At 33.0% G+C, this 13662-nt stretch overlaps 1 protein-coding gene across 1 annotated transcript; it reads right to left on the bottom strand.

The window, feature by feature from the left end:
- Positions 1-5270: 5270 nt before the first annotated feature.
- On the bottom strand, positions 5271-10165 carry LOC103485679 (wall-associated receptor kinase 2-like). Its single transcript, XM_008443377.3, has 3 exons — positions 9083-10165; positions 6806-6973; positions 5271-6691 (listed from the first exon to the last, which is right to left on the bottom strand). The coding sequence occupies exons 1-3, from the start codon at positions 9942-9944 to the stop codon at positions 5634-5636; spliced, it is 2088 nt and encodes a 695-aa protein (XP_008441599.2). The 5' UTR covers positions 9945-10165; the 3' UTR covers positions 5271-5633.
- Positions 10166-13662: the final 3497 nt, after the last annotated feature.

Raw genomic sequence — 13662 nt, 5'->3', positions numbered from 1 at the left:
ATCAATTTGAAGAATGGGAAGCATGAGTTTATCTCTAATGTTTATTACGTGCCTAATATGAAGAAACATTTTGAGTTTGGGGCAACTCTTAGAGAAAGGCTATAATATTTTGATGAAGGATTATAGTCTTTTGATAAGAGATAATTATGACAAAATTATTGCTAAAGTGCAAATGACAAAAAATAGAATGTTTTTATTAAACATTCAAACTGATGTTGCTCAATGTTTAAAGTCATGTTTGAAAGATCCCAATTGGATTTGGCACTTGAGATTTGGGCATTTGAACTTTGATGGCTTAAGATTATTAGCCAGGAAGAACATGGTGAAAGGGTTGCCATATGTCAAACATCCAGATCAACTTTGTAAAGGTTGTCTTCATGGCAAACAATCAAGGAAGAGTTTTCCACAAGAATCATCTTCGAGAGCAAGGAGACCACTGTAGTTAGTTCGCACGGATCTTTGTGGACCGATCAAACCAAGTTCTTTTGGTAAGAATAATTTTTTCTTATTATTTATTGATGATTTCAACCGAAAAACTTGGGTTTACTTTGTCAAGGAGAAATCAGAAGTATTTGACATGTTCAAGAGATTTAAAACTCTTGTTGAAAAAGAAAGTGGTTATTACATTAAACCTTTGAGATCAGACAGGGGAGGTGAATTCACTTCAAATGAATTCAAAACTTTTTGTACAGAAAATGGAGTCCGTCGACCTACGATAGTTCCATTTACTCCTCAACAAAATGATGTTGTTGAAAGGAAGAACCGAATAATACTTAACATGGCTCAAAGCATGTTGAAGTGCAAGAAGATGCCAAAAGAATTTTGGGCACAAGCTGTTGAGTGTGCAGTGTACTTGTCAAATCGTTCCCCTACTAGAAGCTTATGGAACAAAACTCCTCAACAAGCATGGATAGAAAGAAGGTCCATTGGTCATTTGAGAGTATTCAGATGCATGGCTTATGCACATATACCTGATCAAAAGCGTAGTAAGCTTGATGATAAAAGTGAGAAATATGTTTTTGTTGGCTATGATGCAAGCTCAAAAGGCTACAAGCTTTATAATCCTGTTACAAAGAAGACGATCGTAACCAGAGATGTTGTGTTTGATGAAGAAGCATCATGGAATTGGAATGACGAACCAGAAGATTACAAATTTTTGTTTTTTCTCGATGATCGTGATGAGCCTAGTGATATTGCTTCTCCACCAACATCGCCAATCACTCCACAACAAAGCACATCTTCATCATCTGCAAGTTCAAGTGAAGTGCCTCGTGGCATGAGAAGCTTACGAGACATATATGATGAAACTGAAGAGTTAAGTCAAAGTTTTAATAACCTTACTCTTTTTTGTTTATTTGGTGACAGTGAACCTTTGAATTTTGAAGAAGCTTCGCAAAATGACAAATGGAATATTGCTATGGATGAAGAGATAAAAGCCATAAAAAAGAATGATACGTGGGAACTTTCTACTCTTCCAAATGGAAAGAAAGCAGTAGGTGTCAAATAGGTGTTCAAGATAAAAAGAAATGAAAAGGGAGAAGTGGAGAAATACAAAGCAAGATCAGTTGCAAGAGCATATTCTTAAAGAAAAGGCATTGATTATGATGAAGTATTCGCTCCCGTTGCTCGTTTGGAAACTATAAGGTTGTTAATTGCTCTTGCTGCACAAAATAATTGGAAAATCTTTCAGATGGATGTCAAATCGGCATTTTTGAATGGATATCTAGAAGAACAAATCTACTTAGAACAACCTCCTGGTTATTCTGTGAAAGGCTAAGAGGATAAAGTTCTAAAATTGAAGAAGACATTATACGGATTGAAACAAGCACCAAGAATGTGGAATAGCAGAATCAACAAATATTTCCTTGATAATGGGTATTTGAGGTGTCCTTATGAACATTCTCTTTATATTAAGGTTAATGGTCATGGAGATATTTTGGTGGTTTGTTTGTACATGGATGACTTAATTTTTACAGGAAATTGTGCAAGTATGTTTGAAGATCTCAAGAACGCGATGAAACAAGAATTTAAAATGACAGATATAAGACTAATGTCATATTATCTTGGCATTGAAGTGAAGCAGTCAAAGGAAGGAATTTTCATCTCTCAAGAACGATATACTAGAGAAATTCTAGAGAAGTTCAATATGATGAATTCTAAGCTTGTCGCAACTCCGATTGAAACTGGGACCAAACTGTCCAAACATGAAGAAGGAGATGATGTTGATCCTTCATATTTCAAAAGTTTGGTTGGGAGTTTGAGATATTTGACTTGCACACGACCAGATATTCTTTTCAGTGTTGGATTGGTGAGTCGATTTATGGAATCTCCTACAACTACTCATTTGAAAGTGGCAAAGAGAATTCTTCGTTACATTAGAGGTACGCTTGACTATGGCTTGTTTTATTCTTCATCTAAAGAATTCAAGCTTGAAGGCTATTGTGATAGTGAGTGGGCTGGAGATACTAATGATCGAAAGAGCACTAGTGGATATGTTTTCTTCATTGGCAATACTGCATTTACACGGAGTTCTAAGAAGCAACCTATTGTGATCCACTTGTGAGGCAGAATACGTTGCTGCAGCTTCATGTGTTCGTCATGCAGTTTGGTTAAGAAATTTGTTAAAGACAGTTGGAATTTTGCAAGATGATCCAACTGTGATTCATGTAGACAATAAGTCAACAATTGCTTTAGCAAAGAATCCTGTGTTCCATGGTCGTAGCAAACACATTGATACAAGATTTCACTTCATCAGAGATTACATTTCAAGGAAGGAAGTTCAAGTTGAATATGTGAAGACTGAAGATCAAATTGCATATATTTTTACGAATCCACTCAAAGTTAATGTGTTTAACAACTTAAGAACTTTGCTTGGAGTTTTTCATAACAAAAAACATGTTTAAGGGAGGATGTTGAAAATTAAACATATTTTAAATAAATAAGTTATATGTGAGTTAATTTATGTAAGTTATAGAAAGATGTGAGTTAAAAATGTTAGAGTTAATTTAGTAAGAGTTTCACCTTAGTTAAATGTAGGATTTAATTTGTTGTATTTAATTGTTATATGAGTTATTCTTATGACAATCCTATAAATAGGATTGAAATGTTGTAATCTAAATCATCCAAGTGTGAGTTGAATACACACAAGTCTTCCAAAAAGTTTTTTGTTTTCTATCAAATATTCTATTCGGTGATTATTTATTTGGGGTGTTCATCAAACGCTTCACAACACCATCCTGCTATTCTCCATCCTTGTAAGTCTAAAATTATAGTTTAATCAAGTTTATTGCATTCTGATATCTAAAATTATAGTTTAATCAAGTTTATTGCATTCTGATATGATGTTGTGAAAAATCAAATATCCCTTGAATTTATTTATTTTGTTAAGCAAAACCAAGCTTTCATTGAAAAGGATGACATTATTTACAAAGGTATGCAAGTGTAGCCGAACACACAAAAAGAGTCCTCATTGAAATTAAAGATCTGATTACCAAGCTTTCTTTCTTTCTTTTTTCAGTTTATTTTTTGCTTGGGTTCTTTAGTTCTTTAGGAACTTGTTTCATTCACCAGTCCCCCTTTAGGTTTCTTATTTTCCAAATTGTGAACAACTTTTAGTAACAAGTGGATAGAGTTCGCTCTTTTAGATTTCTCAGAAAGATCCATTTCTTATTTTGCATTATGACCGTTGGTCGCACATTATAGCCAGCATACGTATTTTGTCAATGAAGAGAAAATATTCTTGAAGATCTAACTTAAAAAGTTGAGATGACTTCATTCTTGATTTCTTGTGTAGTCTCAAAGATTTTACTTATACGTGAGTGTGAATGAAGATCAAAACTGGTACAATATAATTATATGAATATTTCAAATTGTACAATTTTTTATTTGAAAGAAAAAAAGTTGACATGCAAAACGTGTCAAATTCTTGACACAAATAATATATCAACAATAAACACATTCTTGACACGTAGAACATGTCAAGAATAAACACATTCTTGACGTGTAAAAGATGTCAACTAATCTCATATATTTGATGTTTATAAACTGTTAAGTATATTTTACTTGAAGCATAAAAAATCGTAAAAAAAACCCTTATTCTTGACATTGGATTACTTGATGCATTGAAAAGCGTCAAGTAAACCAATATTTAACAAGTAAAAAATATCAAGTAAACCAATACTTAGTAAAAGACGTCAAATAAACCAATACTTGATAGGTAAAAGTGTTAAGTAAACTCTTTTTACAATAGTGTAAGAAGTTGGCTAATGCATTGAAAGGAGCGTTTTGAGTTAATAGCCTGAACAATGGAAAATAAAGTGGGAAATTCTTCAAGGGATGCTGATGATACGTGAAATCACAATAGTCTATGCATGTGAATAATTCATGTTCTTGGTAAAAGAAATAAGTAGAAGCTAATGTGTGTTTATGTTTTGAAAGAGGCGTTGTATGCTTGTTTATGAAAATGAATTTATGTAATTGATTTATATGTCCCAAAAAGAATTTTTTAAATCTCACTTACTAAGTATTTTATTGACATTTTAAGTTTCCCTTCCTTAGGCCTCAAGGCATTGAGGCCAAGTTGAGAATGGAAAGGCAAGTTGCTATGCGTTAAGGTGCTAGCTAGCCATGCGTTCTAAGTTTAAATTTGAAGAAGCTGCGCTAGGCATTGGAAGCTTGTAGCAGTCTTTGTTATAAATCTTTGTATTATGTATCTTGAACGCATGTTACTAAGTTAATAAAGGAGTTTGTTTATTTATATCTTGTATTGTGGTTTTTCCCTTATCGATCAGTAGCTTTAAGAATCCAAATTCAAAGTAAGCTTTAAGTGTAAGATTCAAGGTTCAGAGGTTTAAGACCGAACATTCTGACGTTTTGCTAATCGGTGTCAAGGCTGCTTAAGTCGCGTTCGAGTACCACACAACCCAAGGATAAGGATGCGTTGTAGGGCAGAGCATGACACTAACTCTAGAAATTTTAGTTTAACCACTTTTAGCTATCGGGTGATACTCTTCTTCTTGAAGGGATAAAAGGATGAGATTTTAGTTTAAAACACAGTTAATTGATACCATAAATTTTCAAAAAAAAAAAGAAAAAAGAAGCTATTTTGAAAAGCTGGCATGCAGAAGATTTTTAAGGTAAAAAGAGAAATTAAAATGATATTTTAAACAATTAAGGAATGATCTATTTTACCAAACATCTAAAAATGGTTTAAATTTTCTAAACTTGCGTTTGGCTCTCCATGTCCCAAAAGCATGCATATAAACGAAATCTAAATCAACCGGTTAAGCATTATTATACAACAACAATATATATCAAGTTTCACAATAATGTAGCATATACGTACACATTTCTCATCTGAATTTCAAAATATATATTGAAAAAAAATAGAATTATTGCAGAAGTCAATCTAAATTCTATACGAACATTCTCCTCTTAATTATATTTAAGGAAGTATATATATAACTAAGATAAAATCATCTTCCCTGGTGAATGTGTGGCAAAGTTGAAGCTTTTATGCTATCCCCAACGACACTCATAGTGCCACGCGAAGCAAAATTCTTTGAGTCTGAAGCTTCAACATCCAATAAACATATTGTTTCCTCATCGTTGGACAAATTATTATTATTAGCCCATTAATGTTGAACTTGCATCGATCGCACTCCCTCCAACTCCATAGCCACTTCTTTCATGCTGGGCCGCTCTTCCCCTTTAATTTTCAAGCATTTCATTGCTACCTTGGCCACTTGTTTAACTTCCTCAAATCTTCCCACTTTCACCATCATTGCTTTCTCCACAACTTCTTCCAACCGATCTTCTTTCATTGCACAAAGCACATACATTGCTAGGTTCCTCTCCTCTTCTGGCCCATCAAAACACACCGCTTTTTTCCCAGTTATAAGCTCTAACAACACTATTCCAAAACTATAAACATCACTCTTCTCTGTCAACTTGCTTGTCAATAAGTACTCTGGGTCTAAATACCCTAATGTCCCTTGCACCAACGTGGATACTTGTGTTCGATCCATTGGAACCAACTTTGACGCTCCAAAATCAGATACCTTTGCAGTGTAATTATTGTCTAAAAGTATGTTGGACGTCTTGACATCTCTATGAATAATTGGAGTGGAAGCTGAAGAATGTAAATACGAAAGCACACCTGCAGTCTCCAAGGCTATTTTTAAACGGGCTTCCCACGAAAGAGAAGCATGCTTGGTTTTGTCATGGATGTGTTCAAAGAGGGTGCCATTGGTTACAAACTCATACACCAACAATGGGACTTGCGTCTCTAAACAACATCCCAAGAGTCTAACCACGTTGCGATGGTTGATTTGAGACAAAACAATAACTTCGTTAATGAATTGATCAGTTTGGGATTGTTCTATAAGTTTCGATTTCTTGATTGCCACTGCCAAGCCATCTTCTAAGATTCCTTTGTAAACCGTACCGTACCCACCTTTGCCAACAATAGTGCTATTGTCGTAGTTGTTTGTGGCCTTCGCCAATTCTTCTTGGGTGAAAATTCTGACCATTTCATTTGGGACGGATTGCCTTTGAGAAAGTTGTTGTTGAAGTATGAAACCTCCATTTTCTCTAAAAAATTTCTCTTTCCTTTTGATGAACTTCCACTTTTTGTAACCCAAGAATATCCATGTGCTACCAATTAGTAAAACAGTGAACCCTACTCCAATTCCTACATTTTACTTTGTTATACATATATCATTATTTGTATTCGAAGCATATATATGGAGAATTAAAACATACAAAAAAATTTGATAAATATTAGAGAACGGAATAAAACATATACCGATTATGATGGGAATAGTCTTGGAATCTCGAGTGCAGCCCTGTCGATCTTCCCCTCGTCTTCCATCTCCTTTATAATTTTTAGGACATTTGCAAGTATAGCTTCCTCTTGTGTTAATGCATTCGTGCGTGCAGTCATTCAGCCATTTATGCTCGCATTCATTTATATCTAAACAAATCCACAAAATTAAATTGAACAATAAAGTCATTAAAAATATTAACACTTTCATTTACCAAATTAATCTGTCTATTTATTTATTCCTATATATAAATTCATTTTCTTTTTCATAGATTTAGACTTAGTATAGGCTTATTGTAAATATTTATTGGTGGAGCTTTATAATTCAACAGCAATGATTTGGTAAAAAATGAGGAATAAGACTTAACTTTGGGTTTACAAGGAGCCAAAAGGCAATTTTATCGATAAGTGAGTGATTGGTACTGATATTATTTCATTTTTTTTTTGTTTATATATGAAAAAAAAACATAAGGTTGAGGGGCCTCGAGTCTCCCGTCAACTGTACTAAATTTGTCGGTGCAAAATCAATTTTTTACCCGATGTTTTCCGAATTGACCATTAAAACTTTGATAAATTATTCTTAGTCTCTATCTCTATAGAACTTTTCCCACATTTAGTGGCTTCTTTTTTTATTGCTCTATTCCAACTTTTGATCTAAGGAGTTTTTCTTCGAAAATAAAGAAAATGGATCTTTTAAAAAATATAACAAATCGGCAAAATATTTACACACTGAATAGAACAATTTTGACAATGGAAAAAGCCTACAGGCCCGCAGTGGAAAATACAAAAAATTGTCTAGTCAACAAGGTCGTCAACAGCGCAGGTAGTATATTTGGTTGATTGTTTAGATTTAGGTAATATATTTGGTATATGATTGTTTATTACACGATCATTTAGGTTTGATCGTTTAGATTTGGGTAGTCAAATTTAAATAATTTTTTTTAAGATTCTTTCTACACCGTTTAATTTGGTTACGCAATCATTTAGATTTAATCGTACCCAAATCTAAACGAATTTTTTTCAAGATTCTTTTAAACACAATCGTTTAGATTTGGCTACCTAAATTAACGATTTTTTTAAAGATTTTTTCGTACACTATCACTTAGATTTGGCTACTCAAATCTAAACAACGTTTTTTCGAGATATTTTATATTTAGTATACGATCATGAACAACCAAGTAATAGTTTGGAAAAAAAATAGATCTTTTATATTTGGTATACGATCTTGAACCAAATAACAGTTTCGAAAAAAAGAAGAGAAAGAAGAGAAAGAAAAAAAAAGACGATGGAAATAAAACTTGAAATATTTTAAAAAAATGATCACTTTCATAGGCCTTTTCATTTTGTTAGACGACTCCTAAATATTTTGCTAATTTGTTATATTTATGAAAATATCTGAAAAAAATACTAAAAAAATCCATTACACATGATTTTTAAATATAAATATTTTGTCCATTTTTCTATTTTTGACAATTTCTCTTTTTTCAATCTTCGATTTTTGTTTTTCTATTTGTTTGTTGAACTCTTTCTCAGGTTTTACTTGTGACCGACTGCGTTTTTTGGGCACATTCCGCACATAGTTAAAGTAAGAACAAATTTACAACTATAGTAAAATGGTTAAAAAAAAACTATTTTACATGTTTGACACTTTTTGTTATATTTTCAGTAATATGACAATTAAAAAATGGTCATTTTAAAAAGTAGAATAAACTAAAATATTTACAACAGATAACAAAATTTTGGATTCTATCAATAATCAATAATAGACATAGATAAATTTCTATTATTGTCTATTAATATGACTGAGAGAAACATATCAGTGTCTATAAATGTCTATCATTGATAAAATTTGAAATTTTTATATATTTTGTAAATATTTTGTCAAATTTACCATATTTTACCCTTCTCCCTTTTTAACAATGTCTTACTCTTTCATATCCCTCTGTCTCTTTGTTCCTCTATTTATATTTTTTTTCTCTCACTTGGCTGCTTTTATTTTATCTCAAATATAATTTTTGTAATATTTATTTTCCTTTTTCCATCTTTTCTTTTTTTTTTTTTCCTTTTTTGTCTCTCTCTAACATTTATAGTAACGACCACTATCGTTATTATTCTTTTAAAAAAATAATATCATGTATTACATAATTTAAAATCATTCTAAAACCTGCTTTGTAAATGTAAGATGAAAATTGAGTAGTTTGAATGATGAAATAATTAAGATATGAAGTAAAATTAGTAGAGAAAAATAAGAATTCATACCTTGATCACATCCTCGAGGGAGATATGGATTTCCTTCATAACCATCCAAACATTCGCAACGATATTGAGATCTATCATCAGAAAAACTGCTATTCCTTATACTATTTAATCCACAAATATCAATTATTGTTTCATTTCCAATGCTCCAATCAACCACAGCCACAACTTCCCTATCTTCAAAATTATCAATATAACTTGATTTAAACTTAAATCCTTCTTCTCCAACCACAAAAGCATACCCACATGGATTATACTTCACAAAAGTTCCATTACGATCATCCAACAGTTGACCCACAGCCAAACTCAAACTCCTCAACCCATTAGGAATATTCAACTCACAACATCCAGTCCCAGAACACGACCCATCAACTATAGAACTATTATTCGTACATAACGCAACACACCCAGTTAGAAATTCACTTCCCTTTAGCATCCCTGTGAACAAACCAAACGTACTGCAACCGATGGCGATGAACTTATTTTTGCCATCCGCAATTGATAACGTCGGCGGTGCCGTAAGGTTGGTTATGTTGGGGATAAAAGAACCACCTCCTAATTGCACTCCCTCATGGCAATATCGTACTATGGGCTGCAACATGTGGAGCTCACCATTGAGTGATATATTGGTAACACTAATGTTTGTATCCATTAGAAACGCCTTTGGAGGGCTAAAGGCTTTGTCGCATGTAATTAAGAATGTTTGGTTGAGATAACATCCTTCTTTTACTCCATATGGATACCGAATTCGTAAGTCGCCGCACCATTCATCACAACCGGGTTTGGCTAGTGAGACTGCTGAGGCCGGTGTTGATAATATGATGATCACCGTGAGACCCACAAGAGTCTTCCTCAAACGCTCCATCTTAAAGTTGAATTAAGAAATTAGATCGAAAGAACTGAAAGTATATTTAAGATGTTGGGACGATGAGAAGACTTCAATATTGTTGAACATTTCAAGCTTTGATTTGTCGCATTTTCTACTTTCACAATAATGAAACGACAAAAGTTTGGAGAACATTGTTTTCATTATTTATTATTTTTTAGTATATGTTGAGCGGGGATATAAATAACTTAGGATCTCTTTTTCTCACATATATACAAATGTTAGTTGAGCTAAACTCATTATCTTACCTAATAAATATAAAGGTTGATCTGTCATAATCTTTTAACTTTGTAAGTTGATATGCCGTTAAAATTGAGAACCACATTATTTATAAAAATAATATAAAGATATAAGTCCAATAAGTATTACATATATTTGTGTGATATGTTGGTTATTTTGTAGGTTTGTTTGTTTTGTTGATTGTGCTAAACCCGTGAGGTCTCTCTACTTTTACCAATACTATACATAAAAAAAAAAAGGAATAATAGATAGATAAATAAGAAACTATTTCTATTGCTACAAAATCTAAAACTATCACCACAACAGTCACATTGTATATGTCTGGCTTCATGGAATAAACAAATTCTCTCAACTTTTGATTTTTCTCAAAATTTGATTTTTCTCATGTTCAGATTTAAAAAAATAGAAAGATATTTAGACCCTAAACTCAAGGTTTACCATTTCAAAGATTAGCAAAACAAAACGAAAAGTTGCATGAACAAGTCAACTAATGAACATGCACTACTAAAAAAAGGAATTGTCTTGACGTTTGTAATTTTAAATACTTATCGCTTTTGGGAAAAAACGTTAAGAAATGAGTGATTGCAAAGATGAAACATCAATTTTTTTTATGAAAAGGCAGAGGTGGATCAATTTTCAGCTTTTTTGATGTTTTTTGAACGTCAAATTATATGTACTTTTTCTTGATGTTTTAAAAATGTCAAGTAATTTCTACTGTTTTCTTGACGTTTTCAAAATATCAAGAATTTTTATGAAAAAACGAAGGTGGGGAGAATTTTTGGAAAGTTAATTTTAACTATAAAACATTTCTTGATGCTTAAAAAACGTCGAGTGCTACTTATTTTTACTTGATATTTTTAAAACGTTAAATGTTGTTTTTAAAGGTATTTTCAAAAATATAAAAAAGCGGTAAAGTATTTACACTATATACAAAAAATGTCATTTCAACAATGTGCGTAAAATATTTGGTAATGCGATTTGGTACACGATTGTTTAGATTTGACTATTATTTGGTACACGATCGTTTAGATTTGTTTTTTCAATTCTATCGTTTAATTTGGCTACACGATCGTTTAATTAATTGGGTTACACGATCATTTAGATTTGTTTACACGATCGTTTAGATTTGGGGTAATCGTTTAGATTTGGCTATTTATTTTTCAAAATTTGGTATACAATCGTTTAGATTTGGCTACACGATCGTTCCAAATCTAAACGATTTTATTTCAAAATTTGGTATACGATCGTTTAGATTTGGCTACCTAATCGTTTAGATTTGGCTATCCCAAATCTAAACGATTTTTTGTTTCAAAATTTGGTATAAATGATTTTTTTCAATATTCTTTATACTCAACCTTTTAGTTTTGGTTACCCTAATTTAAATGTCTAACCAATTTTTTGAAGATTCTTTAATTTGATTACCTAATCTAGACGTAAAAAAGAAAAGAAGAAAGACGATAGGATGCAATGCAGTGAATGAAAAAATAAAGGAAAAAGAAGAAAGAGGAAGAAAGACATGCACGTACCTAAAAAAAGAGAGAAAAACAAGAAAGACGATAGAAAGAAATAGATATGGTTACCCAAATCTAAAAAAAAAAAAGAAAGATGGAAGAAATCGCATGAAGAGTACGAAGAAAGACGATAAGAAAATCGCAGAGAAGAGAAAAAGATGGAAGAGCAAATCTGCACTACAAGAAAATGGAGCATTCCCGACGCTGAAAAACACGTCGGCATAAAGAACGTCGGGAATAAGGGCTTTCCCGACGTCGTCAACAACGCGTCGGAAAAACAATCTTTTCCGACGCACCACGAAGGCGTCGGCAAGAATACGTCGGGAAAAGGGTAAATTAATTTTAAAAAACGAACTATTCCCGACGTCGTGAACAGTGCGTCGGGAGCGGCGTCGGGAATATGGATTTTTCCCGACACCGCGTGAAACATCGGGAAAAGGGTTTAATGAGCGTCGGGAATCCCCTTTTCCCGACGTGTTTTGAGGGATTTCCCGACGCCACGTCAGTGAGTCGGGAAATCCCCTTTAAATTCATTTCAATTCTGTAAATTACAGAACCGAAACCGAGAGGAGAAAAAGAAAGGAGAAGAAGAAGTCGTCGCGCGATTGTTGCCGTTGTTCCGCTGCCTTCCGTCGCCGCCCTCCCTCGCCGTTGTCCCTCGCCGCCGTCTGCCACTTTAGGTAAGTAAAATATGAAAATTTATTTAGTTTAAGTTTATGTTTTAGGGTTTTTTTTTATGAAAATTAGTTTAGGGTTTTTTTGATGAAAATTAGTTTAGGATTTTCTTTTGGAATAGATTTTTGTTTGTTAAATGTATTTTTGTATAGAGTGTGTGTAGTTTGTGGTTGAATTGAAATTTGAAATTTGAATGGTTTAGGATTTTTATTTTAGAAAATTGAATTGAGGGGGGATTTTATAGTTAAATGAAAATTGAATGGGGGTTGAATTGGGGGAGGGGGTTTATTGTTAAATTGAAAATTGAATTGGGAGGGGGGTTTATATTTGAATTGAAAATTGAAATTGGAGGGGAGGGGGGGGGGTTAATAGTTAAATTGAATTAGGGGGGATGTATAGTTAAATTTAAAATTGAATTGGAGGGAGGGGGTTTAAGTTAAATTGAAAATTGAAATTGGGGCGGGGGGGGGGGGGGGGAATTTATAGTTGAATTGAAAATTGAAATTGGAGGGGGGGGGGAAGTTAATAGTTAAATTAAATTGGGAATGTAATATGTGTGTTATAATTTGTTTTGGCTATCCTGCAGTTATGGTAGCCTGTTTGTGTTGAATATTTTTATTGTTGATTTGAGATGGCTATCCTGCAGTTATGGTAGCTTTTTTGTTTTGAATTTGTTAATGTTTGGGATGACTATCCTGCAGTTATGGTAGCCTTTTTTGTTATGAATTTGCTGGTTTCAAGGGGTTGTAGTAGGATAGCTTGAAGTATTTTGTTGTTAATAATTAGGTTGTGTTGGCTATCCTACAGTTATGGTAGCCTCTGTAGTTTGGAGGGGTTTATAGGATGCGAGGATATTTTGAAGTATTTTGTTGTTAATAATTAGGTTGTGTTGGCTATCCTGCAGTTATGGTAGCATCTATAGTTTGAACTTAGTTATTGAAAAATAGTGAAAATTCAGGGGAGTAAGTTATGGATGTGAGAGAGTGAGAGACATATGTTTCTAATCAAACCTATTTATGTTTTAGGGACTTAAACGATGGATAAGGGTTGGATGAAACTTAGAAATAAGTTATCCCTTGATAATTTTTATTATATATTTTTGCGCGTTACCTAACATAATTTTTAAATTTGTTGCAGAATCAAATGCTGGAAATCCAATCCCAGCCTACCTCAGAGGGTAGTCAGCCACTCTCTGAGGATGAGATATGCGATCAGGTGTTGGGTAGACGACCAGGCTACTCAAAAGGCCTTGGTTGGGGACCCAAGCCGAA

The sequence above is a fragment of the Cucumis melo genome, chromosome 3 (assembly GCF_025177605.1).
Source record: "Cucumis melo cultivar AY chromosome 3, USDA_Cmelo_AY_1.0, whole genome shotgun sequence".
Lineage (NCBI taxonomy): Eukaryota > Viridiplantae > Streptophyta > Magnoliopsida > Cucurbitales > Cucurbitaceae > Cucumis > Cucumis melo.
Note: the sequence above shows the minus strand (reverse complement) of the source record. Positions and strands in the feature narration are given on the sequence as shown.

Coding starts and splice junctions, on each gene's coding strand:
- LOC103485679 (XM_008443377.3), bottom strand. CDS start 9,944: ATGGAGCGTTTGAGGAAGACTCTTGTGGGTCTCACGGTGATCATCATA. Junction 6,974..9,082: donor CCCTCGAGGATGTGATCAAG/GTATGAATTCTT, acceptor GGATTTGTTTAG/ATATAAATGAATGCGAGCAT. Junction 6,692..6,805: donor GACTATTCCCATCATAATCG/GTATATGTTTTA, acceptor AGTAAAATGTAG/GAATTGGAGTAGGGTTCACT.